The 26,277-nt window shown below is 46.0% G+C and overlaps 1 protein-coding gene across 1 annotated transcript in view; it reads right to left on the reverse strand.

The window, feature by feature from the left end:
• The window catches only part of HTT (huntingtin), a 103,458-nt gene that overhangs the window by 72,687 nt on the left and 4,494 nt on the right, over window positions 1-26,277 (reverse strand). Inside the window, 17 exon segments of the mRNA XM_070948925.1 lie at window positions 42-142; window positions 1,087-1,150; window positions 1,521-1,660; window positions 4,140-4,228; window positions 4,311-4,469; window positions 5,711-5,851; window positions 7,153-7,264; window positions 7,964-8,079; window positions 9,416-9,539; window positions 10,469-10,489; window positions 10,491-10,807; window positions 12,540-12,617; window positions 17,081-17,285; window positions 18,713-18,891; window positions 21,922-22,063; window positions 24,325-24,463; window positions 25,589-25,668. Of these exon segments, the coding sequence (XP_070805026.1) occupies window positions 42-142; window positions 1,087-1,150; window positions 1,521-1,660; window positions 4,140-4,228; window positions 4,311-4,469; window positions 5,711-5,851; window positions 7,153-7,264; window positions 7,964-8,079; window positions 9,416-9,539; window positions 10,469-10,489; window positions 10,491-10,807; window positions 12,540-12,617; window positions 17,081-17,285; window positions 18,713-18,891; window positions 21,922-22,063; window positions 24,325-24,463; window positions 25,589-25,668 (2,207 nt within the window).

Below are 26,277 nucleotides of genomic sequence, written 5' to 3' on the forward strand. Positions count from 1 at the left end.
TAGGGCAAGAGAAGAAAAATTAAGTTACACTGAACGAATACCTTACTAAAGCAGCTGCGGCCACACGCCTGACTCTGGGATCTTCGTCGCCCAGGAGAGAAATGACCACTTCCTTCAGAACCCGATCCTGAAGTTTTAACAGCTGCAGGGGGAAAAGAGGAGCGCGGAGGCCGATCAAGAAAAGCATTTTTTTAAGGGGCTTATAGACCGCACCTATAATTTTCAAAATAACAACATATTAACAAAATAACAACATATGTCTCGGAACCAGGGGTCCCCAAGAACGACTGTCACTTCACAACGACGTTGTGAGATTCTTCCAAGCGATTTTCTTTGTTCCTCCTCACCCACAGGCAGAAATCTTGCCAAAGTAAAGCAGACTACTTAAAACATTAAACGTACACAGGTAGTCCTCGACTTACAACAGTTTGCTTAGTGACGGTTCAAAGTCACAGCGGCCCTGAAAAAAAGTGGCTTATGATCACTTTTCACGCTTATGACCATTGCAGCCTCCCCATGGTCATGTGATCCAAATTCAGACACTCGGCAACTGGTTCATACTTATGACCGTCGCGGCATCCCGGGGTCACGAGATCCCCTTCTGAAAAGCAGAGTCAATGGGGGGGAAGCCAGATTCACTTAACAACCGGGTTACTAACTTATCCACTGCAGTGATTCACTTAACAACTGTGGCAAGAAAGGTCGTAAAATGGGGCAAAGCTCACTTAACAGATGTCTCGCTTAACGATAGAAAGGTTGGCCTCAATTGTGGTTGTTAAGTTGAGGACTACCTATTAACTATATTCTGGAAACGATCAGGGAGGATCTGTCTTCATCCTGTTTCTCTCACGTAAACTATCTGAACTGAGTTGTCTCTTGCTCCTCAGGAGCGCAGCCCCTCCCTCCTAGGAATCCAGACTACGTTCCACCACACCGACTCTCAGATAAACTTTATACGAAGGAGAATAAGATGGCAGAGAAGTTCTCTTTGGATGCGTATGTAACTATTTTCTGTCATCCTGAGCAGCCGTGAAACTAAGCATGCAAACCCTACCCACACTGGCTCAGCCTCAACCTGCTACTCACCCCAGCGTAATGATAATCCCCTCTATGCAGATTGCTGTCCCTTTCTTCCAAAAACTGGATTAACCTTTGCAGCAAAAGGAGAGAAAGGCACTGTTACGATTAAGCATAACGTTAGATCATCATCATCTTTTAACGACCCCATAATCCCTTGCGGGGTGCAGTCTCGGCAACTGAATGGAGCTAGCAGAGTGTTTTACTGGCCGGATGCCTTTCCTGTTGCCAGTGCGGAGTTTTGTTCAGCAGATATATTCTCATTGTGCCCAGAGAGAGAAATATCTGCCTCTACCTAGGATCGAACTCACATCCTCCTGACTGTGAGATGAGAGCTCCACCTCTAGGCCACTGCACCACTCTAAGCATAACGTTATATGTTAAAGAGAATATAATTTTTCGGGGTGGGTGGGACGGGGGGGACGTAACGTATGGATGCTTACCGAAAATCTATTTCAGCCACCGTTTCCAGAAGCTCCGTCCTAACCAGCCAGTAGGAGCTGTTTCTCAGGAGAAGGAGGTCAACCAGTAATTGCAACCCCAAGGAACTATGGCTGCTGCCGCATAAGCTCATGATGCAGTGCTGAAAAGAGAAAGGTTTAATTGCTTTCAGCAATACGGTACGTCAGGATTTAATCGACTTGATCCTGAACGCATTTGGGTCACTATAAAAGGAAAAAAAGAATGACATTGCCATAGGGTCAGTGTTGGCGAACCTTTTCGGCACTGAGTGACGAAACGGGAGTGCACGTGCGCCCACGCATGCCAGAAACCGGAACAGCAAGTGCCCCGTGCGCATGTGCATGCCAGGAAGATGATTCAGACAGTGAGGAGGTTGGGAAGGAACATGGGCCAGTCCTGGAGTCTGGGGAAGGCTCTGATGAGGGCTCTACGTCGGAGGCAGAGAGGAGGCCAGGGCCAGATGCCAGTTATCAGCTGCCTTCGGAGTCGGACATCAATGGGGCAAAAGAACAACTGGAGCCTGTTCCCAGGGTGCGCATGTGCAGAGCTGCCAGGAGAAGGGAACAGCTAAGGAACAAGGGTCGACTCAGGAGTAAAGCCACAGGTGGACGATGAATGGCCCCTCTCAGAGAGAATGAAAGAGGAGTGAAAGGGGAGTGGAGCTTGCAGGAGACAATTAGTTCGCTTAATTGGATCATGACTCCTTGCCAAGTTTTGAAGATATCGGCCTGGCAGCTGTCCAAGCCAGATAAGGTCTGTGACTATCAATTCACCCTTGAAAGACTTTGCTGGATATGCGAATGAGAGGAATTCACTGTTTAATAAAAGGGGTTTTGTCGGGACCAAGATTCTGCTTCGTGCTTTTTGGGGAAGCCTAGGTCAGAACACATGTGCACATGCTCGCCCACCGCCTGCGTGGCCTGGTTCCGAACAGACAGCGGCCTGCTAGTGAGCCACAGTCTGGCTGGTTACAGATTACAGATTAACGGAGTTGGAAGGGACCTTGTAGGTCATCTAGTCCAACCCCCACCCACCCAAGGAGGAGACCCTACACCATTTCTGACAAATGGCAGTCCAATCCCGTCTTGAAAGTCTCCAGTGATGAACCTCCTACAACTAGGGTTGGGGACCCTAGAATTAACAGAGGTGGAAGGGACCTTGGAGGTCTTCTAGTCTACGGTGTCAGCACTTCAAGCTGCATTTACTCTAGTGCTGACATAAGAAGGAGAAGCGGAGGCGTCTGGAAAGGGACGTTTGACTTTTCACCTACTTATTTTCCCTGGAGATGATATCCCCTAGGAGATGGGATGGGAGGGGGGAAATTCCTTTGAGCTGGAGCAGTAGATTAGGGGTAGAGTGACTTGGAAGATGGCCAATGAGTGCAGAGGAGTGGAGAACGGAAAGGGAGGGTTTTGGGTCTGGAAGTCAGTGTTGGCTACGATGGAGTCGGAGTTAGAATGTCGTGCTTAATAAATGGGAGGTTTTTTTTTTCATCAAAGACTTTGTTTGAAATGCAATTTATTTGAGACGACCTCGAAACCTGACATAGGGGACTAGAAGACCTCCAAGGTGCTTTCCAACTCAGTTCATTCTGTTGATTAGAGCTTCTCTCGCTGAAATAGACTCAGGTGCTGGCTTCCAAATTTGAAGCGTGCAAACTTGAGGAGCAGTTTTAATGAACTTAGTAGGTCAACCTATGACGGAGACAACTGAGTGACTTTTCCTAGAGAGATCACTCAGAATGTTCACGTATAAAAGGGGGGGGGGGGCAGCAGAGTAGGAAGAACAGATTCCCCCAGGTGGAAGTGAGGAATCTTTCATTCAAATTTTTTAAAAAATTATTTTAAATGGTTCCCTTACAGAGGGGGAAGGAAGATCAAAGGCTTCTCTGAAAGTTCCTGGTCATCACAAGACCAGAATGGGACAACTTACCGCAACCAGCTTGCTGTGGCCAACTTGCCATGGTCAACTCCCTGCAGCCAACTCACCGCGGCCAACTCGTTGAAGGACAATTTAACTACTCTTATTTAATTATTTAAAATTAATTGATATAATTATTTTAATTTTTGCCATTCACCTTTCATTCTGTCCCTCCTTTGGCATCCTTTCTTTAAGGATTCTACTCCGCTATTTCTTTGGTATTAGTGTAACTCTCGTCCCACACCGAGTTGTCCTGCAGCGAGTTGGCCATGGCAAGTTGCCCGTGGTGTGTTGGTCATGGCAAGTTGGCGTGGTACATTCATCCTCATCCAACGACCCCATAACGCCTTGCGGGGATGGAGTCTAGGTAACTGAATGGAGCTAGCAGAGTGTTTTACTGGCCGGATGCCCTTCCTGTTGCCGAGGCGGAGTTTTGTTCAGCAGATAAATTCTCATCATGCCCAGAGAGAGAAAAATCGGCCTCTACCTAGGATCGAACTCACAGCCTCCTGATTGTGAGGTGAGAGCTCCACCCCTAGGCCACCGCACCACTCTACTTTGATGTTGTACATTGGCCGTGGTGAGTTGTCATAGATCCTCACAAGAGCCCTGGCGCCCACTTGGTGGGCCTCGGGGAAGAAATAACCGCCAAGTGTGATGTTTTAAAGGTATCTCCTTACCCTCACAGCTATGCAAGCCAATTTGCATGTGACTGAAGACTCGTCTTTCAGGCTTTTCTGTAGTAAGGAGACACACTCCACCAGCGTCCCTGGAGGGAAAGGACAGCAGAGGTCATGCACCCTTCATCGGAACGTTTTCGGGTGCAAAATTCAGGTCTTCAGCCCCGTTACCTGTGGACGCTTTTATATTTTCCAGCCAACTCTCCACACTGAAGCAAGACTGGACGAGGATGGAATAAATAATGGTTCCGCACAAAATGGCGGTTGTCCCTCTGATCTGGGGGTCTCCGTGGTCGATATAATTCACAATGTCCTTCACGGACTGCTCTTCTGGAGAAATAAAACAGGAATCAAGAAAGAAAAATCCGCACACGGAAGTAAGTTATTAACTTGTTGTGGCCCCCGCCGGCGGGCAGCGGAGATGGCGGCAGAGTCGGACAGTGAGGAGATTGGGGAGGAACTTGGGCCAGTCCTGGGGGCTGGGGAAACCTCGGATGAGGGCTCTGCGTTGCAGGCAGAGAGGGAGCTAGACAGCAGTGAAGCAGAGGAACAACTGGAGCCTGTTCCCAGTGTGCGCCTGCACAGAGCTGCCCGAAGTCAAAAACAACTGAGAAAGCAGGGTCCACTCAGGAGTAAAGCCACACCTTGGAGGTGATTGGCCCCTCCCATAGGAAACAAAAGAGGAGCGAACGGGGAAGTGGGCTTTTGCAGGAAACAATTCGTTCGTTCCGTGACTCTGAGAGACTCTGTGCCAAGTTTTGCCTTGCACTGTGTTTGGAACCTAGTTATCTGGCAGCTTTCCAAGCGAGATAAGGTCTGTGTTGATAAATATTCCTCTGAAAGACTGCTTGCCGAGCCTTGCTGACTGTGAATGAAAGGAATTCACAGTCGTGCAAATAAAAGGGGTTTTGCCGGGACCAAGACTCTGCTTCATGCTTTTGAAGGAAGCCTAATAGGTCAGAACAGAAATCAGATTATAGATTAACAGTCAGAAGGGACCTCAGAGGATCATCTAGTCCAACTCCCATCCACCCAAGCAGGAAGGGAAGGAAGGGAAGGAAGGAAGGAAGGAAGGAAGGAAGGAAGGAAGGAAGGAAGGAAGGAAGGAAGATCCCACTTCACAGTGCTTTCCAGCCCTCTCTAAGAGTTTAGAGAGTCAGCCTCTAGACCCCAACAATCTGGGTCCTCATTTTACTGACTTTGGAAGGACAGAACAGCTGGGTCCAGTGCCTGACGCATCGATGCACAGAAGGCAGAGGAGAGGAGAGCAATGGAAATCTATGGGCCGGTCCTTGGGATGGAAGAGCCACTGCTGTTAGTGAAGCCCCACCCTAGCTCTGGGGATAAAAGGCAGGGGGCGGAGATGAATAGATATGGCGGACAACTATTCATCTTCCGGACAGACGGATGGACTTGAGAGAGAAACTTTTTGCTGGGACTGCCAGCGCTCCTAATAAAGGAATCTTTGAGGTCACTTCAGAGGGTTTGTCGTGTTTGCGGAGCAGGGTTTTAAACCAAGGTAAAAATAAAGGCTGGTGTGTTTTTTTTTAAAGAATCCACATGACACCTACCTCTTTCTTCTTTGTTACTTTCAGCGGGCATTTTGTACAGTTTGCTGAAGAAAGCTTCCGGGTAAAGGGCCACGGCTGCCCCCACGCAACTGATGGCCAAAGCTTTCACGCTGACCCTGACGTCTTTATCCGGCACCAGAGCTAGAAGAGAGGAACAGGAAATACAGGTGGCTGGGTCAGTACAGGCAGTCCTCGACTTACGACAGCCCATTTAGCGACCGTTCAGAGTTACAACAGCAGGGAAAAAGACCTCCTGCAGCCTTCTGCCAGCAAAAACGGAGCTCAGGGACACCGCGAACCAAACATGGAACCTGGGCGGACCACGCACCACCTCCCCAAGCTCCATTTTCAATGGCAGAGGCACCATGGGCCGGTCCTTTGCTGGCACCCCGCAGGTTGGATCCGGCCCGCGGGCCTTGCATGGGCCCCCCTGCTCTACAGAGATGTACTGTAAGCCAGGGGTCCCTAACTCCCGGCCTTAAGAGTGGCCTGTTACCGGGCCTTGTGTTGTGGTCCTGCAGAGCTGGCAGCAGAGTCGGACAATGAGGAAGCTGGGGAGGAACATAGGCCAGTCCTGGAGTCTGGGGAAGGCCTGGACAAGGGCTCTGCGTCGGAGGCAGAGATGGGGCCAGGGCCATCTGGGAGCAATGCGCAGACTCCAGAGCCTCCAGAGGCGGATAGCAGAGAGGCAGAAGAACAGGAGGAGCCTGTTCCTAGTGCACGCATGAGAAGAGCTGCCAGAAGGCAAGAGCAGCTAAAGCAAAAAGGACGACTCTGGAGTAAGGCTTGGAGATGTTTGGCCCCTCCCAGAAGGCTTAAAAGAGCAGCAACGGCTCTTGGGATCTTTGTAGGAAAGCAACGTTGCTACATTTGTTTCTTGTCAGCCTCTGGTGGGCTTTTGCCAAGACAAGCCTTTGGCAGGGTGCCAAAGAAGACAAAGGTTGGTGATAAGGCCGAAGGACTGTTTATGAAGGATTTGTTTTGGACTAAGCTGTGAATGAAGTAATTCTCAGCTGTTCTAATAAAATACGTTTGTTTAGGACTGATTGTGTCTGGTAATAACTACTTGGGCCTTAGGTCACAACACCTCGGCCCATTTGGAACTAGGCCGTGTAAGCAATCGGCAAGCTCGCATGCACGCTTCCCTGCACTTACACATGTGGTGGGCACTCCCGTGCGTAGTTCCCTGTGTGTGAATGGTGGCCACACGTTCACGCTTGCGCCTACCGCTCAGCCAGAACCATCCCCTGCCCCCCTCCACCTCCCCGGAAAGGTTGGGGACGCTGCTCTAAACCGAACGCAACCCCTGAGTGTTCTAATTTAGCATCGGCCTATTTTCAAACTCTTTTGTTCCTCTTAAATTCTCAATTGGCCTGGGTGGAAAGGTATTGAGAGGTTTTAGTCTTCCTCTGCGGGGACCCCCCCCCCGTGTCTCGACTCACCCCCCTTCTCTCCGGTGAGCAGAAAAGAGGCCGACAGGAGGCGAACGCAGTGGACTAATGGCGCAGCACTTCCGTCCTTATATCCCCCGATATCACCTTTCATTCTGGAGAGCTGTCGGCAGAAAAAAAAATCAAAATCAAAATCCAATTATATTTTATTGGAGATTAAAAGACACCAATCTTCCAAAGAGGGTTGGTGTTAGACGTCCAGAGGGCCAAAGCATCACTATATTCCCTCAAAATAGACCCAGGCGTTTTAGGCTCCCAGGGCCACATCCGGCCTGTGTGAAGTCGATCGGAAATTAAAATAAAATTAAAATAAATTAATTAATAAATAAAAACAAATAAATAAATATGGTTATGTCAGGCATGCAATACAACTGTGTTGCTTTTATTTTAAAAGAGACTGTTGTTCCCCCCCCCCCCGCCCCCCCGGAAAGGGACACCGTGGCTCAGTGGCTAAAGACGCTGAGCTTGTCAATCGAAAGGTCAGCAGTTCGGCGGTTCGAATCCCTAGTGCTGTGTAACGGGGTGAGCTCCTGTTACTTATCCCAGCTTCTGCCAACCTAGCAGTTCGCTTAACAACGTAAACGTTAGGGCTCGGTTGTGGTTGTAAATTGAGGACTTGTTACTGTAATTATCCACCCCTGCTAGAGAAGATGCTTAGCTGAGACTGTTGGTCTCCCAACCCTGAAAATTTTGGAGTTGTGAGTCAGAGCCTCTCTCTTCCCCATAAGAGGGTCTCCCTTCTGGCCAACTGGGGGGCACAGGAATAACCCCAGGCCCTCTTGCCTTCCCCGCTCAGACTGACCTTAATTCCATGGTCAGCCAGTTCAGTTTCTTCCTTAGGCCCAAACTTCTCCATGCTGCCGTTGGAAGGCTCCCTCCTGTGGCTCACAGTTTTCGCTAAATGAGATCGCTGAAGCTCTTTAAAATAATAATAATAACAAATAAATAACAAATAATTATAATTATATAATAATATATATTATAATGTTATAACATATCATAACAATTAATAATATATAATATAATATATAAAATATAATATAACATAACATAACATAATATAATATTATAATATAATATAATATAATATAATATAATATAATATAATATAATATAATATAATAATATAATATAATATAATATAATATAATATAATATAATATAATATAATATAATATAATATAATAATATAATACCCTGTTTCCCCCAAAATAAGACATCCCCTGATAATAAGCCCAATCGGGCTTTTGAGCGCATGGCAATAAGGCCAAGCGCTTATTTCAGGGTTCAAAAAAATATAAGACAGGGTCTTATTTTCAGGAAACACGGTATAATATAATATAATATAATATAATATAATATAATATAATATAATATAATATAATATAATATAATATAATATAATATAATATAATATAATATAATATAATATAATATAATAATATAATAAATATAATATAATAATATAAGATAAGATAAATATAAGATAAGATAATAAATATAAATATAATGTAATGCAATGCAATGCAATGCAATGCAATGCAATGCAATGCAATGCAATGCAATGCAATGCAATGCTATGCTATAATATAGTAACAATAACAACAAGTGGGTTACTAACTTATCAACCGCAGTCATTCAATTAACAAGTGTGGCAAGAGAGATCGTAAAATGGGACAGAACTCACTTGAGAAATGCCTCACTGAACAACAGAAATTTGGGGCTCAGTTGGGGTCATAAGTTGAGGATTACCGTATTTTTCGGACTATAAGACGCACCTACCTTGTTTGGTAAGGAAAAGAAGAAAAAGAAATCTGCCTCTGCCTCCCAGCAATTTTGCCTCCTTGCAGCAAACAGCGAACAGCCTGCTTTACTTTCAGTTTTGTTTTCAGAATAGCTTGATTAGCACAAGGAAGAAAAAAAAAATCTGCTCCCAGCAATTTATCTCTTTGCAGCAAGCAGCAGAGCCCTGCGCAAAACAGCTGAGAGTCAGGAGGCCGATCCAATCCACTTGTGCTAATTAGTCTGTGCTGAAGCTGAAACGGACTGTTTCTTCTTGCTGCTTGCTGCAAGGAGGTTAAACTGCTGGGAGGCAGAGGCCAAAGGATGGGGGCCAATGGGTGGGCGGGGCTACATTCGGTGTATAAGACGCACCTAAATTTTCACCCTCTTTTAGTGGGGGGGGGGGGAAAGGTGCGTCTTATACTCCGAAAAATACGGTATCTGTATTTGCTTCCACAAAGTGTCAACGTACCGAGGCAGGAATTTCGGAACGGATCCAAAGTCTCGTCATGTAGAACGTTGGCCGTTTCGTCTTCTTCCTCCTGCAGCTGCCCAATCTGCATTCCAGAGTATTGGTTCTCTCCGCCTTCGAGAATCTAAATGGTGTACGGAATAAACTCTCAAAGCAGTTCAGATCAGGGCCCCCCAGTAAACCCGACAACTTTTAAGACTTGTGTGCTTTTTAACTCCTAGAGTGCCTGGTTGGCTCAGGAATTCGGGGAGTTGAAGTCCACCGGTCTTAAAAGCTGCAAAGCTGGTTTTAGATGGAAACGTAAATAAAAAACCGTGAACTTTACCGAAATTGTATCTCTTTATATATATATATTCATTTAATTTAATCAAAGCACTGGGAAGACGCTGAGTTAGGGCAACGTCAGAGTTACTTCCGTGTTCTTTGCATGTCATCCTTCCTTCCCACCCCCAAAAAAAATTCTCAGTCAAGCCTGCAACCTTGTGAATGTCCTTAAGAGGACCAGCCAAAGTTGGCTTATCCAGAATTCATCAAACCTGCTGGTATTAAAAAGAGTGGAGTGTAGAGAAAAATACAGGTAATTCTTGACTTGCAACCGTTTGTTGAGTCACAATAAAGTTATCCTAAGTCTAAGTTCTAAGTCTATTGACCCTTCGAAGTTACTGAAAACAATGACTTATGACCATTTCCCACACTTATGATCTTTTGTAGGATCCCCATGGTCAGGTGATTTACCTTCGGATGCTTGTCAACTGACTCACACTTATGACGGTTGCAGTCTCCCGGGATCCCCTTTTGCGACCTTCTAACCGACAAAAGTCAGTGGGGAAAACCAGATTCGCTTAACCACCGGGTTGCTAATTTAACAACGGCAGCGACTCGCTTAACAAACGTGGCGAGAAAAGTTGCAAAACGGGGCAAAGCTCGCTTAATGAACGTTTCGCTTCACAACAGAAATGCTGGCTTTCCATTGTGGTGGTACGTTGAGGACTACCTGGAAGCCCTATGGATTTAACCATAAGGATTTAACAACCCTTAGGAACCACTCCTTACCATTTCAGAGAAATCGGACGGGGGTCACTGCCGAGTCCGGCCCTTCGGTGGTGGTCTGAGAGCTGTCGCTGATGGGCGACGAGGTGCCGTCGTTCACTTCGGACTGGATGGCGCTAATCTGGCTGGAGCTCCTGCTCAGCATGTCGTCGTCCGTATCGGCTTTCGGGGTCGCGCCCGTCAAATCGCAAGCAGAGATCTCCGATTCGGATTGCAAGACGTGCTGAGAACGGGGTTGCTCCGTTATGATGTCGCAACCCGGAGGGTCGGAGGCCGAGCTGGCCGCGGGCGAGACGCCCGGCGTGGAAGTTAATTCACTGTTCAGCTCGCTTTTCCCAGACCCTAAAAGGAGAAAGGAACGGCGTGAAGGTTCCAGAAAGCCGTAAATGAAATAAGATTGTCGTTTCTGCAATTATGGTGGGTGCTGTTTATGGAATTTTCTAGCTTCTCTTTCCACAAAAGATCCCTTACTGGAAGCACTTGGGATAAAGAAAAGCCAATTTTTTTAAAAAAAAGAACACAAGGAAAAAACCAGAAACTAGCAGAACTGGAAACAAAAAAACTAAAATAAAATTGGAAAGCTTATTGAATAATTCAGGAGGGTGTGATGACCCAGGGCGTGGCACGAAGACAACACAGCCAGAGAACTGGTATGAGCCCCCTTATGGGCAGCAACTTTGCTCCCAATGTCTCATCTAGATAGATAGATAGATAGATAGATAGATAGATAATATAGATATAATTATATGTGTTGTGTGTGTGTGTGTGTGTGTGTGTGTGTGTGTGTGTGTGTTAGTTAAAATGTTTAAAATTCTGGTTAAAATCCTAGCTTAATATCTTCCAAAAATCCTTACAGAGCACTCTGCAAGGTCCTTTAAAACCTTAGCTAAAATCCTACCAGTACCTTAAAAGTTTTTCTTTTTAGCAACGTTTTGACAGGCTCACAAGCCTGTCGAAACGTTGAGCCTGTCGAAACATTGCTAGAAAGAAAAACTTTTAAGGTACTGGTAGGATTTTAGCTAAGGTTTTAAAGGACCTTGAAGAGTGCTCTGTAAGGATTTTTGGAAGATTTTAAGCTAGGATTTTAACCAGAATTTTAAACATTTTAACTAACTTATTGAACATGACGCGGGAAAACACCCGAGATTTTAATTTTTTGCATATACACACCCGCGAAAACTTAAGAAGACACACACACACACACACATATAGATGAATGATATAGATGATAGATATAGATAGAAATACCAGATAATTAGATAGACAGACAGAGATATAGAGATATAGAGATGGAGAGAGAGAGAGAGAGAGAGAGAAAGAGAGAGAGAGAGAAATAAATACCAGAGATAATTAGATAGACTATAGAGATATAGAGATGGAGATAGAGATAGAAATAAATACCAGATAGATAATTAGATAGACAGACTATAGAGATAGAGATAGAGATGGAGGGGGGGGGTGGAAATAAATACCAGAGATAGACGATTAGATAGACTATAGATAGATAGATAGATATAGAGATGGAGAGAGAGAGAGAGAGAAATAAATATCAGAGATAGATAATTATATAGACATAGATAGATAGATTAGATAGATAGATAGATAGATAGATAGATAGATAGATAGATAGGATAGATATATATAGAGAGATAGAAATAAATACCAGAGAAATAAAAATAAATACGAGATAGATAATTAGATAGATAGACTATAGGATAGATATAGAGATTCGATAGAGATGGAGAGAGAGAGAGGAGAGAGAGAGAGAGATGGAGAGAGGGGGGGGAGAGAGAGAGAGATGATAGATAGATAGGATAGATATAGATATGGCTAAACAGCTTTTCCATATGAAAACACATCATGGAAGGCCGGTGAAGCCCGATGTAGTTTTCTATAATTCTGCAAGTGAGAGATTCATGTTACGTTGCTCAACTCAAAAGATTTTATTACGCAACCTTTCCCCCCCCCCTTTTTTTTTTAAAGAAGGCAGTACATTCACGAGACAAGACAAAACGACAACGGAATAGATTTCGGTCATTCACTCTCACCGGAACCGAGAAGCCAAGCAACCTACCTGCAAAGCCCACCTGGCTGGCTTGAGACCTGGCTTCGGAATCCTCTTCCAGGGTCTCCTCTCCTGAAAGTACTTTGGCTGACAAATCAAGGCAAGAAATTTAACAATAAATAAATAAATAAATAAATATTCCCGGCAACTTATCAGATGCTCCGTGCCAATAATGCAATTGTCTTTTTTGCAAAGTTGTTCCTTTTTTTTTTTTTTTTGGTTATACTTTCTTTTTTTTTAAAAAAAAATAGTTTTTATTGAATATTTTACATTTTTTTAAAAAAAATTATTGAAAATTATTTTTAAAATACAAAAGAAAAAAATATAGCAATATAGATAGGATTGCAGAGAGTAACATAATACATATAGAGTTTAGAACATCAGCTTTCACAATAGCACAAACCTCCATTAAGGCAAAATCATCAGAATAGAAGGCGTGTCCAGAAGAAAGAATTCCCAACTACCATACAATATTCCTATAAATATTTACCCACAATCATATAGCAATATTTTACATTTTTAAAACCAAAAACATAATAGAAAAAGACAAAAAAGGAAAAAGGAAAAAAAAAAAGAGAGAGAGAGAATATACACATACACCAAACGGTAAAATACAAAACATAAATAACAACATTATATAATATTTTACAACTTTCTGGTTATACTTTCTTGCCTGCCATTTCCTCTGGGAGCACAAAGAAATTGATCGGATCCTCTACCCCAGTGTTGGCGAACCTTTTCGGCAACGAGTGCTGAAACGGGAGTGCGCGCGTGCGTGCCGGAAACCGGAAGAGCTGCCGCCCAGGGCGCATGTGCGCGCCGGGAAGATGATCTTCTGGTTTCCGGCGTGCACATGCACAATGCCCAGCCGGTCTTCGTGCACACATGCGCACCAGAAACCGGAAGACTGGCTGGCCGGTGTTCATACATGTGCCCCGGGCGGCAGCTTTTTTGGTTTCCGGCACTCCTGCACAGTGGTGAAATCCAATTTTTTTCTACTACCGGTTCTATGGGCGTGGCTTGGTGGGCGTGGTGTGGCTTGGTGGGCGTGGTGTGGCTTGGTGGGCGTGGCAGGGGAAGGATAATGCAAAATCTCCATTCCCTCCCCACTCCAGGGGAAGGATACTGCAAAATCCCCATTCCCATCACACTCCTGGGGGAAAGGATACTGCAAAATCCTCATTCTCACCCCACTCCAGGGGAAGGAGACTGCACAATACCCATTCCCTCGTCACTCCAGTGGAAGGAGACTGCAAAATCCTCATTCCCTCCCCACTCCAGGGGAAGAATATTGCAAAATCCTCATTCCCTCCCCACTCTGGGGCCAGCCAGAGGTGGTATTTGCCAGTCCTCCAAACTGCTCAAAATTTCCGCTACCGGTTCTCCAGAACCTGTCAGAACCTGCTGGATTTCACCCGCTTCTGCGCCTGTGAAAATCAGCTGGCCGGCATGATGGAAACCCAGAAGAGCAACAGGCGACAGCTCACATGCCCAGAGAGATGGCTTTGCGTGCCACATAGGTTCTCCATCACGGCTCTACCCAGTTCCCACCGTCCTTCTTGAGAAGGTATGGAGGACTCAAATTATCCAGCCAGATTTAAGACCGCTTCTAATCATTAACCCTGTTTTTAAAGTTTGGGCTGAAAATCTGGAATGTACCCATTGGCCCCATTTTGCAGGAGGTGATAGGCACTGGTTGAAATGGTTTTTAAATAAAGGGCAGGGGGGCCATTTCGTAGAGAAAGGGGCTGCCCACACTGTGACTTTCTCGGATCAGCCCTCGCGTGACTTAAGGATAATAAGGGGGGTTAAAAGGACAAGTCCAATTTATGGGTATAAATGAAGAGGCTGCACAAGTAGGCATAACTCAAGAAAAGTGACGGCACAGCTCACAAAGCAAGAGTGCTCTTCAAACTACTTTTCAAAATCACTGCTTCTTGAAGAGGCCCTTCGAAAAATAAAGAGAACGCTCTCGATTGTGCGAGGTTAAAACAATGAACCGGGCGCATTTCAACGTGAAGGGAACCTCGAATGAACAAAACAGATTTGGGTATTTTTGACACTAAAGAGGACTTTGCATCAGGAATGGAATGCCAAGGAGCAGACGGTCAGCATGGCAAAGCGGAATCGGACACCTCGGCGCAATCAATTCGCCACGGCCAAACGTGACCAAGGGACAACTCGCCATAGCCGACTCACCACTGGACAGTAGCCATCGCCCTTAGACTTATATCCCGCTTCGCAGTGCTTTATGGCCCTCTCTAAGCGGTTTACAGAGTCAGCCTCTTGCCCCCAACAATCTGAGTCCTCATTTTACCGACCTCGGAAGGAAGGACGGAAGGCTGAGTCAACCTTGAGCTGGTCAGGATTGAACTCCTGGCAGTGGGCAGAGTCAGCTTGCAATACTGCACTCTAACCACTGGGAAGGAAGGAAGGAAGGAAGGAGAGGGGGGAGGGAAGGAGAGGGGGAGAGAGGGAGGAAGGGAGAGGGGGAAGGAGGGAGGGAGGAAGGAGGGGGAGGGAGGAAGGAAGGAGGGAGGAAGGCGGGGAGGGAGGGAGGGAGGAAGGGAGGGTGAGAGGAAGGAGAGGAGGGAGGGAAGGAGAGGGGGAGGGAGGAAGGAAGGAAGAGGGGGAGGGAGGGAAGAAGGGAGGGAGGGAGGAAGGAAGGAAGAAGAGGGGAAAGGAGGGAGGGAGGAAGGAGAGAGGGAGGAAGGAGGGGGAGGGAGTGAGGGAGGAAGGAAGGAAAGGAGAGAGGGAGAGAGGGAGGGAGGGAGGAAGGAAGGAAGGAAGGAAGGAAGGGAAATAACACTTAGACGGAAGGCTGAGCCAAACTTGAGTCGGTCAGGATCGAACTCCTGGCAGTCGGCAGAGTTAGCCTGCAATACTGCACTCTAACCACTGGGGAGGAAGGAAGGAAGGAGAGGGGGGAGGGAAGGAGAGGGGGAGGGAGGGAGGAAGGGAGAGGGGGAAGGAGGGAGGGAAGGAGGGAGGAAGGAAGGAAGGAGGGGGAGGAAGGGAGGGAGGAAGGAAGGAAGGGAGGGTGAGAGGAAGGAGAGGAGGGAGGGAAGGAGAGGGGGAGGGAGCAAGGAAGGGAGAGGGGAGGGAGGGAAGAAGGAAGGGAGGGAGGAAGGAGAGGAGGGAGAGAGGGAGGAAGGAGGGGAGAGGAAGGGAGGGAGGGAGGGAGGGAGGGAGGGAGGAAGGAAGGAAGGGAAATAACACTTAGACGGAAGGCTGAGCCAAACTTGAGTCGGTCAGGATCGAACTCCTGGCAGTCGGCAGAGTTAGCCTGCGATACTTAGCAACAAAACGTTGGGCTCAATTGTGGTCATAAATTGAGGGCTACCTGGATCACCATCTCCATTTCCATCTCCATCTCCATCTTTCGCTCTCTCTCTCTACCTACCTATTTATAATTTAGTTTAAAACGATATAGCAATGCACTAGGGAAATGCCACAGAAATTCAAATCAGAGGAAATACAATTAATTTAAAAGCAGGCTTTTTTTCTTTTTTTTTGTAGGAAAATAAATAACGTACTTTGTCTAAACAAAGCATTGCATCGAAAGGAGTATTCTAACCAAATCAATTCATTATTGTTGTTTACGTGCCTTCAAGTCACTTCTGATTATTTGCAACCACATCGGTAGATATTTTTCTCCAGGAGTTCATTATGATACCTTCTATAATTTTAGCAACAGCAAAAAGCAAGGAATGAAACAATAAGCTATGATTCTTTTAAAGATCAGCAACGATAGATATATGGTGAAAGGGGAAAAAAAGAAAAAAAGAACGAAGGACCAAGAACCAACCAAATTAAGTTTTCCAAGTCAAAAGAAATGAAAAAAGCGAGAAAATATAGAAGACCAGACAAAGATTTCATTAGATATAATCACCTTTTTGTTTTCTGGAAAAAACAGGGCTGCAGGAAGACCCCCCTCCAGCTGCAAATTACAGAAAGAAATCAAGGAACAGGTAAAAACTAAATATTAAAAAGGAATCATAACAATCTCTGAGAAACGCAGCAACAGTGAATTTGAGGTCAGTGTTTTTTAAGGAATTGTTTTCGGCAACTATTTTGGAAAATCAGTGGCTTTGTCTCCCGTCGAGCATAAATCAATTCCTTTTTTTTTTTCAATAATCCAAAAGGAGAAGAGAAAAAAGACATTTTGTAAGATACCGTCAGTTAGGGAAATAAAGACCGATCTTCAATTTATTCCAATTTGATGCAATTTTAGCAGGCAGAGAAATAAGGAAACATAAGAGACCCCTCACCTCATCCTGAGCGTAAACCCTAAACAACACCAGAAGAATCCACAAAGCCATTTTAAATCTTTGGGTAACCGACTTTTAAGTGTTTAAAGTGTTTGCTTGTTTTTAAATTGGCGGTACACCGCCCTGAGTCCTTCGGGAGAAAGGCGGTATAGAAATAAATTTATTTATTTATTTATTTATTTATTTATTTATTCTTTCTGTGGTGGAATTCTTCAGGGAAAAGTTTTAATGTGTATTTCTTACGGTCTCCCGTCATTTCCAACCTGTAGGATCGCTTACCGATCAGTTCCACAATGCTATTGCTGCGGCTGCGGCCGGCAATCTCATCTTCGGCTGCCCCCGCTTGCAAAAGCCCCCCGCGCATCGTGAGGGCCAAGAGGAGGTTGGGGGGAGGCGTCCGGAGGAGCTGCTGCAACAGTTCCAGGGACCCGGTGACGACGTTGTGATCCCGGTGCTGAGTGTAATGGAGACTCAGTTCGTACACCTGGAAGGGGGAGGAGCACAGCTGAGATTCCCACTTTTGCACCCCTCCATGACGTGCATTGGAAATATTTCCCTATATTTTGGGGGGGATGAACCCCACCTGCAGCAGCACTGCGAGAGAATGCGTAATAGTAATTAGAATTACCGTGTTTCCCTGAAAATAAGACCCTGTCTTATATTGTTTTGAACCCCGAAATAAGCGCTTGGCCTTATTTTCGGGGGGGGGGGGAGTCTTATTATTTTGGGGTGCGTGGAGCAAGATGGGGCTCCTCTTGCTGTCTTACCAGATTTTCAGCTCTGTGTTTAAATATTTTCAGGGAGGGCTTATTTTCGGGGCGAGGCTTATTTTAGCGCATGCGCTCAAAAGCCTGATTGGGCTTATTATCAGGGGATGTCTTATTTTCGGGGAAACAGGGTATATACTGCTTCATAGGGCTTTACAGCCTTCTCTAAGCGGTTTACAGAGTCAGCCTCTTGCCCCCAACAATCTGGGTCCTCGTTTTTCCGACCTCGGAAGGAAGGACGGAAGGCTGAGTCAACCTTGAGATGGTCAGGACTGAACTGTTGGCTATGGGCAGAATTAGCTTGCAATACTGTATTCTAATTGGAAGGAAGGAAATGAAAAGGAAGGAAATGAAAAGGAAGGAAGGAAATGAAAAGGAAGGAAGAAAATGAAAAGGAAGGAAGAGAGAAGGAGGGAAGGAAGAAAAGAAAAAGGAAGGAAATGAAAAGCAAGGAAATGAACAGGAAGGCAGGAAATGAAAAGGAAAGAAATGAAAAGAAAGGAAGAGGGAGGGAAGGAAGGAAAGAAACAAAAAGGATAAAAGGAAGGAAATTAAAAGGAAGGAAATGAAATGGAAGGAAGAAAATGAAAAGGAAGGAAGAGAGAGGGAGGGAGGGAAGAAAAGAAACAAAAAGGAAGGAAATGAAAAGGAAGGAAATGAAAAGCAAGGAAATGAACAGGAAGGCAGGAAATGAAAAGGAAAGAAATGAAAAGGAAGAAAATGAAAAGGAAGGAAGAGGGAGGGAAGGAAGGAAAGAAACAAGAAGGATGGGAGGAAGGAAATGAAAAGGAAGGAAGAAAATGAAAAGGAAGGAAGAGGGAGGGAAGGAAGGAAAGAAACAAAATGGAAGGAAAGAAATGAAAAGGAAGGAAATGAAAAGCAAGGAAATGAAAAGCAAGGAAATGAACAGGAAAGCAGGAAATGAAAAGGAAGGAAAGAAATGAAAAGGGAGGAAATGAAAAGGAAGGAAGGAAGGAAGGAAAGACGGGCAATAGCAATAGCCCTTAGACTTATATGCCGCTTCACAGGGCTTTACAGCCACTCTAAGCAGTTTACAGACTAAGCCTATTGCCCCCAACAATCTGGGTCCTGCAATACCGCATTCTGAACCACGAGCCACGGGGGCTCTTGAGCAAACGGATACCTGGATGAGTTGATCCAAGGAAGGCGAAATCTCGGTTTCTTTCTGGATGACCCCGAAGCTGCCCTTCAGGCTGGTGTCCTTCACCTGCTGCTGCAGCAACGGGATCAGGTACCTCAAGGTGAGCAACACCCCAAGAATCAAGACACTGGGGTGCTCTTCTTCCGTGGGACACAACAGTCCTGCGAAGACGATTGGAACGGCTGAAAAACAACCCCGCTCTCCCAGCCTCTCGCAAGGCCCGCTGAAACCGCCCTCCTCCCCCCAGGATCCAGGGGACTCCCTTGACAGTCCCCAGGTGCCCCACTTTTCAGCAGTGGGTATCTATAAGCAAGTCCTGTGAATAGAGCTGCAAAGCAGAGTGGTCCTTTAGAGCAGCGGTCTCCAACTTTGGCAACTGCTTTAAGACTTGTGGACTTCAACTCCCAGAATTCCTCAGCCAGCTTTGCTTTAAGCCTTGTGGACTTCAACTCCCAGAATTCCTCAGCCAGAAAAGCTTTTAAGACTTGTGGACTTCAACTCCCAGAATTCCTCAGCCAGCTTTTCTGGCTGAGGAATTCTGGGAGTTGAAGTCCACAAGTCTTAAAGTTGCCAAGGTTTGGAGACCCCTGCTTTAGAGCACACCAGCTATCCAGAGAGAGCTCAGCGCAGAAGGGAGTGCTGGAGGAGCCAGTGGATGATGGGAGCCAGAGAGATCTTTCCTCTGTGTGTGTGTGTGTGTGTGTGTGTGCGTGTGTGTCCTTTTTTTAAAAAAACCCTGTTATCTGGTTGGTCAATTTGTTTTTGCCTGGTGCACACACTTACCAAGATTTACTGATGAATGGGCACATGGACACACCTGTTGTTTAATTATGCTGGTCAGAGAGTATATTTCTGCACCCTGTCTGTCTGACTGCCTTACCTTTTGATCGTGTTTTTAAAGGGAGGGGGGAAAGAGGATGCTCAAAAGGAAAAGGAAAAAAAAAACTTTCACTGGAAAAATCAGTTGGAACCAGCAAACAATTTTTTGAGCAAGGCAGAGATTGTTTCCCCCCCCCCAAATACAGCTCTTTATTTTTACACCAGCTATATTTGTCAATATATATAATATAATGCTATAATATGCAAATCTAGACAGCATTCTAAAAAGCAGAGACATCACCCTGCCAACAAAAGAGCGTATAGTCAAGGTGATGGTTTTCCCAGTTGCAATGTCTGACTGTGAAAGTTGGACCATAAGGAAGGCTGAGAAGGCCAAAGAATGGAGGCCTTTGAACTCTGGTGCTGGAGAAGACTCCTGCGAGTCCCTTGGACTGCAAGGCGATCCAATCGGTCCGTCCTAGAGGAGATCAACCCTGACTGCTCTTGAGAAGGCCAGATCCTGAAGAGGAAACTCAAATACTTTGGCCACCTGATGAGAAGGAAGGACTCCCTGGAGAAGAGCCTAATGCTGGGAAGGATGGAGGGCAAAAAAAGAAGGGGACGACAGAGAACGAGGTGGCTGGATGGAGTCACTGAAGCAGTCGGCGGGAGCTTCAATGGACTCCAGAGGATGGTAGAGGACAGGAAGGCCTGGAGGAACGTTGTCCATGGGGTCGCGATGGGTCGGACACAACTTAAAACAAATATTTATCAAATGCCCAACAGAGGGAACAGATCCCTACTTCTACGCTAAGTTATAGTAGGTGTCTTTGAGCCAATCCCGACTTTTAGTGGCTGCCCAGGCAAGATTTGCCCGTTTCTTGCAAGATTTCTCAAAAGAAGTTTACCATTGCCTCTTTTCCTAGGGCTAAGAGTTAGTGGCCGGATCAAGGTCACCCAATGGGCATGGTGCCTCAAGGAGGACTAGAACTCACAGTCTCCCTGTTTCTAGCCAGGTGCCTTAACTGCCACCCCAAGCTGGCTCTAGGGTTATAGCAACAGAGGTGAAGACCTTAAAGTTTAGCTAAAGAATCGGTAGAACTATTTCCCCTACTGTAAAAATCAGCGTTTCAACAAAGGACATTTGGACGTCTTCTAATGTTAATAATTGACATATTCAATTGAAAGTGACACAAATTTCAACCTTCTGCAGTGGTTTTAAGGCTCCAATATTTACATGGCTTTCATTGTTTCTTAGCCTTTGCTCCTTTTGACAGTTATTATCTGCCAACCTCATAAAAGGCTCCGGAAAGTCAGTTTTATGGCAGGTATTTCCTCAGAAATACATCTTTACACAAAGAATGGGAGGTATAGTTGAAAGTGTGTGTGTGTGTGAGAGAGAGAGAGACAGAGAGGAGAGAAAAAGAGAGAGAGACAGAGAGAGAGACACACACAGAGAAAGAGAGACAGAGACAGGAGAGAAAAGGAGAGAGACAGGAGACCGAGACTGAGACAGAGAGAGGAGAGAAAGAGAGACAAACAGAAAGACACAGAGAGAGACAGAGAAACACAGAGAGACAAAGAGAAAAGAGAGAGAGACAGAGAGAGAGAGACAGAAAGAAGAGAAAGTGAGAGACAGACAGAGAGGAGAGAAAAAGAGACAGGGTGAGAGACAGAGAGAGGAGAGAAAGACACAGAGAGAGACAAAGAGAGAGAGACAGAGACACAGAGAGAGAGGAGAGAAAAAGAAAGACAGAGAGAAGGACAGAGGATAGAGAGAGAGACAGACAGAGAGGAGAGAAAAAGAGACAGGGAGAGAGACAGAGAGAGGAGAGAAAGACACAGAGAGAGACAAAGAGAGAGAGACAGACAGACAGAGACACAGACAGAGAGAGGAGAGAAAAAAAGAGAGAGAGAGAAAGACAGAGGAGAGAAAGAGACAGACATAGAGAGAGACAGAGAGACAAAGAGAAAAGAGAGAGAGAGAGAGGAGAGAAAGAGACAGACAGATACACAGGGAGACAGAGAGACAAGAAAAGAGAGACAGATAGAGAGAGGAGAGAAAAGGAGACAGAGAGGACAGAGGAGAAAGACAGAGACAGACACAGAGACAGAGACAGAGAAAGAGAGAGAGAGAGAGACAAGGAGAGAGAGGAAACAGAGACACAGAGACAGAGAAAAGAGAAAAAGAGAAACAGAGAGACAGAGACAGAGTCAGAGAGAGGAGAGACAGAGAGACAGAGAGAGACAGAAAGAGAGCGAGAGAGAGGAGAGAAAGAGAGAGAGAGAGAGAGAGAGAGAGAGAGAGAGAGAGAGAGAGAGCAATAAAGATCCAGCAAACATGAAGCAGGATGATAAATTAAGACACTTACCTAGCAATACTTGAAGCAACCGAGTGTAAAAATATTGCGTCCTTCGTGAATGCTGACAGATGCTCACCGTGGCTGCGGCCGCCGTCCGACGGATGGTTGGAGAATTGGAGTTAAGATTACCTATGAAAGCTTTCAATAAAACCTAAAGTGAAAAGAAAATCAACAAAGTGTTTCTACGCCGTCTTAAGTTTCCTTTTTCGAAGTCTGGTTAAGGGTAGACAGACACGCTCTCTCTACAGAATACGAAATCAAGGCCAAGGTTTAAAAGGAAAAAAGAGCAAAACCATTATTGCTACTCTTGACATTAAAAAAAACCCTCAAATAAAGCTTCTTATCATTTCCAGTAGGACAAATAATGTATCCTCAGCCCCGGATAGCCTCTGTAACACATTGAGGAAGACAATCTCATCCATCATCCGAGGGCCTTGAAAGTTTGGTTAGCTGCTTTTATGACAGCCTCCAGCGTTGCCTTATGGGCTTCATTCTGGAGTTTTTTTTAAAAAAAATTGAAAAGTTCACCTTAAACCAGGAGCAAAAGTAAGCAGAGGCAGCCATGCAGTCTTGGTATTCATCCAGTAGTGGGTTTCTACCAGTTCTGACAAACCTGTAGTGGCGGTGGCAGGAGGCTCCGCCCACCTGCCTGGACATCACCACGGACACTCTGCACATGTGCAGAAGCGCCACGTGCGAGCAAAGCAAAAACACACACGTTGGCGCTCCTGTTTCCGAACTGGTAGCGAAGATAAGAGGAACCCACTACTGTATTCAGCTGGTTCGGACCGGTTCGGTAGTGGCGCTATACCGTCCTATTTAGGCCACACGCTATGCCGTCCTATTTAGCCATGTTTTCTAAGCTGCACGCATGCGTGCAAGCTGTGCACGAGCAAAGTGCACACACGGAAGGCCGTGCGCGAAAGCGAGCGTGCGCACACTCACATTTTCGGTGCGCGGCAAACCGGTGGTAAAATTATGTCAAACCCACCTCTGCAGCCACGACTTCAGCTAGGTGTTGTGACTCCGACCCCCAAGGCCGACTTATCGGATGGAGAAGGCTCCGAACATGAAGGAGAGGAGTTGGCCAGGCCTCCCTCTCCAGGACCCTCCTCTCTGGCAATGCCTCAGGTGTCTCCCGAAGGAAAAGAGATTGGCCAGGAGCCAGATATCTCCTCGCAGTCAGACAGTGACGGAGATAAGTCTTGGCTGGATCCACGCCAGCGTCGGAGAGACAGGCGCACGCAGCAGAAAAGGAGGCGTGCCAGAGATTAAGCTGAGTCACTGGATCACACCCCACAGGGGATAAAAGGGGGTGAGGTGGCCATTCAGACTCTGTGACGGACAAAACAAACTACTAGCGAGTCACAATGTATCTTTGAAACAACGTTATCTGCCTCGGATTTAATATGGACTGGACTTGACAATTCTTGAACTGTGTGTATCTTGTTTGGGTTTATCTGTTGGAGGAACAACCCCTCCCTCTATGAGTAAAGTTCTTGGCAAGCAGCTACTGGGTTGCTGCCAATCCTCTTATCAAAAGATTTTGTTGTCTGCCTGTTTTATTTAACCCCTGGCTGACTGTTTGTGTGCGTGCGTGTGTGAGACGGGAACAGAACACTAGGAACCAAGTTGCTGCCCCCTTCTTCTCCTCCATCCCAGGTGACACCACTGTCCTAGTGCCAAAGCCAGGACTTTCCCCCGTTCCTAGCTTCCTTCTTACAGGGAGAGTCCAGGAACCTTCAGATGGGGAAGCCAGAAAGGCCATTATACCCAGTTCTTCAACGTGGTGGGACCACTTATGGAACCAAGCACGAGACAAGAAAGATCCCACTTATTCAGGGACTTATTCAGGGACAGCCTGCTGCTCGGGATCTGGTGTCCCAAACAGCCTGCTTCTCTCCAAAATCTGGTCCTAATTCCAAAACTTCGGCAAAGCTGGGAAAAGCTTTAATAGAACTAAATCTGCCAAGTAGCCTTGAACTCATTGGCGTGCAGCCCCTCACGGACTGACTCATCAAAACTGTCAGTATATTCATGACTGGGAAGACACAGTAACAAGGTCAGCCAATGAACAGGCATAGCAACTAAGTCAGCCAATTGGGAGCTGAGACAGACTGGAGCCAGGACGTTTCTTAGTCTGCAGCTTCTGAGTCTGGGCAGAGAAATGAAACCGAAATCAGTGCGTCTTAACTTGCCTGCTGATCTGAGCTGAAATGAACTGTTCTCTGCTGTTGGTATTATATATTCTTGTATATAAAGAAGTTAAGGAATCCTGCTGAATCAGTTTATCGGTGTGTGGTTCTGGATTTGATTTTTTGCAACAAACTCTGACAAAAACGGTCACTCTCTTTTCCAACACTGTGTTGTCCGTCTGTACGCGTGGCGTTAAAGCTTACGATAATGTTTTACCTTGATGTCGCTGTCGTTTGCGAAGTTGCCAAACGCTGCCATGATTTTGGGCATCGCCGCAGCCAGGGTCTCTTGCACGGATTCTTCGGGCCGCCGGCTGACCCGGGTTAAGCAGGGCAGGAGGTTCACAAAGTACGGCCTGCAGCAAGAGATCACTCAAAAGGCTTGGGATGGGATACGCCCTTTTCGTGACTTGGTACAGGAGGGGTGCAGGAGAAAATGCAAACAGGAAAGGGGGCCCTGCCTCCAGACCTAACTTAACAGAATAACAGAGTTGGAAGGGACCTTCGAGGTCTTCTAGTCCAACCCCCAGCTCAGGCAGGAAACCCTACACCACGTCAGACAAATGGTTCTCCAACCTCTTCTTAAAAACTTCCAGTGTTGGAGCATTCACAACTTCTGGAGGCAAGTCGCTCCACTGATCACTTATTCTCATTGTAAGGAAATTTCTCCTTAGTTCCAGGTTGCTTCACTCCTTGATTAGTTTCCACCTGTTGCTTCTTGTCCTGCCCTCAGGTGCTTTGGAGAATAGACAGACCCCTCTTTTCTTTGTGGCAGCCTTTTAAATACTGGAATACTGCTATTATGTCACCCCTGCTCCTTCTTTTCCCTAGATCAGGGGTCTGCAACCTTTAAAACACTCAAAGAGCCATTTGGACCCGTTTCCCACAGAAAAGAAAACACCGGGAGTCACAAAAACCCTTCCCGTGCCTGACTTATTTCTAGAGCGGCCAGAAAACTAGCATATGTAGTTGAATTAAATAGTTCTGTTTTCTTCTGAAACTTTTCATTTTCTTGGATTTATCCATGGTTGGCCTATCGGGGGGTTGAAAAGCTCAATAAATCACGTGCCGGCAGGTGTCGCACATTGGCAGTTATGATGCATATTTTGAGTGACAGGGAGCTGCAGCAAAGGAGTGAAAGAGCCACATGAGGCTCCAGAGCCGCAGGTTGCTGATCCCTGAACTAGATATACCGAATTCCAGCAACCAATCTTTATATGTTTTAGCCTCCAGTCCTCTAAGACCATTAAAGGGACCAGCAAGGAGATTATATACTGGGGCAAATTATTCACATCAAACGTCAGGTAAGTTGTGTTACAGCATGCCAACAGCTGTCTAGGCAGATGGGAAGAGGCCAGCCAGCCAGCCAGGTCACAGTCCAACTCCAGGAACATACAGGTAACACCCCAAAGAACAGGACCCCAAAGCCGCTGGCCCAGAATCCCCCAGCTCTCTTCTTGCTCTCAAGGAGACCATCTCACCTGCATTTCTGAGGTCTAACAAGGTGTGCAAGCTCCGCAAATCTCCACAGAGCAGCCCGCAAACTCCGGGAAGCACCGTTCTGCAAAACGTAATGGACAAGAGAGACTCACCTGTCAGTGGGATCACTTAGTCATTACAAGACACAATTTAGTCTTAAACAAACCTATTTTATTATAACAGGTGGGAATTACGTTCATTCCCAGCTTACTCCAAATTAATTCCAAAACAAGTCCTTCAGAAAAAGTCCTTTGGCCTATCACAAACCTTTGACTTCTTTGGCACCCTGCCAAAGGCCTTTCTTGGCAAAGCCCCATGAAGTTCAGAAACAAGAGATGCTGACTGGAAACAGATTTAGCAACATTGCTTTCCTACAAAGAGCCCACGAGCCTTTGCTGCTCTTTTAAGTCCCAGTTTTGATTTTTAATGCATCAAATATTGATACGACCCACCTAAAGCAAAGCTCCTCGGGAGTCTTTTTAAAGAAGGTAACATGGTCCTAAGACCAAAATGTTTCAGAAACCGCCATTCTAAGACAGCATCTCTCAACTTTGGTCCCTGTTGAGATGTACGGAGTTCATTGCCCCCCCCCCAATCCTCTCCCCTCAAAGGAAGTGTTTGAACTCATGGCTTAACCTGGCAACGAGTTATGATCCCAAATTCCTGTGCAAAACTCTATACATGCGAACAA

The sequence above is a fragment of the Pituophis catenifer genome, unplaced genomic scaffold (genome assembly GCF_029215685.1).
Source record: "Pituophis catenifer annectens isolate HBS135680 unplaced genomic scaffold, rPitCat1.0.hap2 SCAF_8, whole genome shotgun sequence".
In the NCBI taxonomy this organism is placed as follows: domain Eukaryota; kingdom Metazoa; phylum Chordata; class Lepidosauria; order Squamata; family Colubridae; genus Pituophis; species Pituophis catenifer.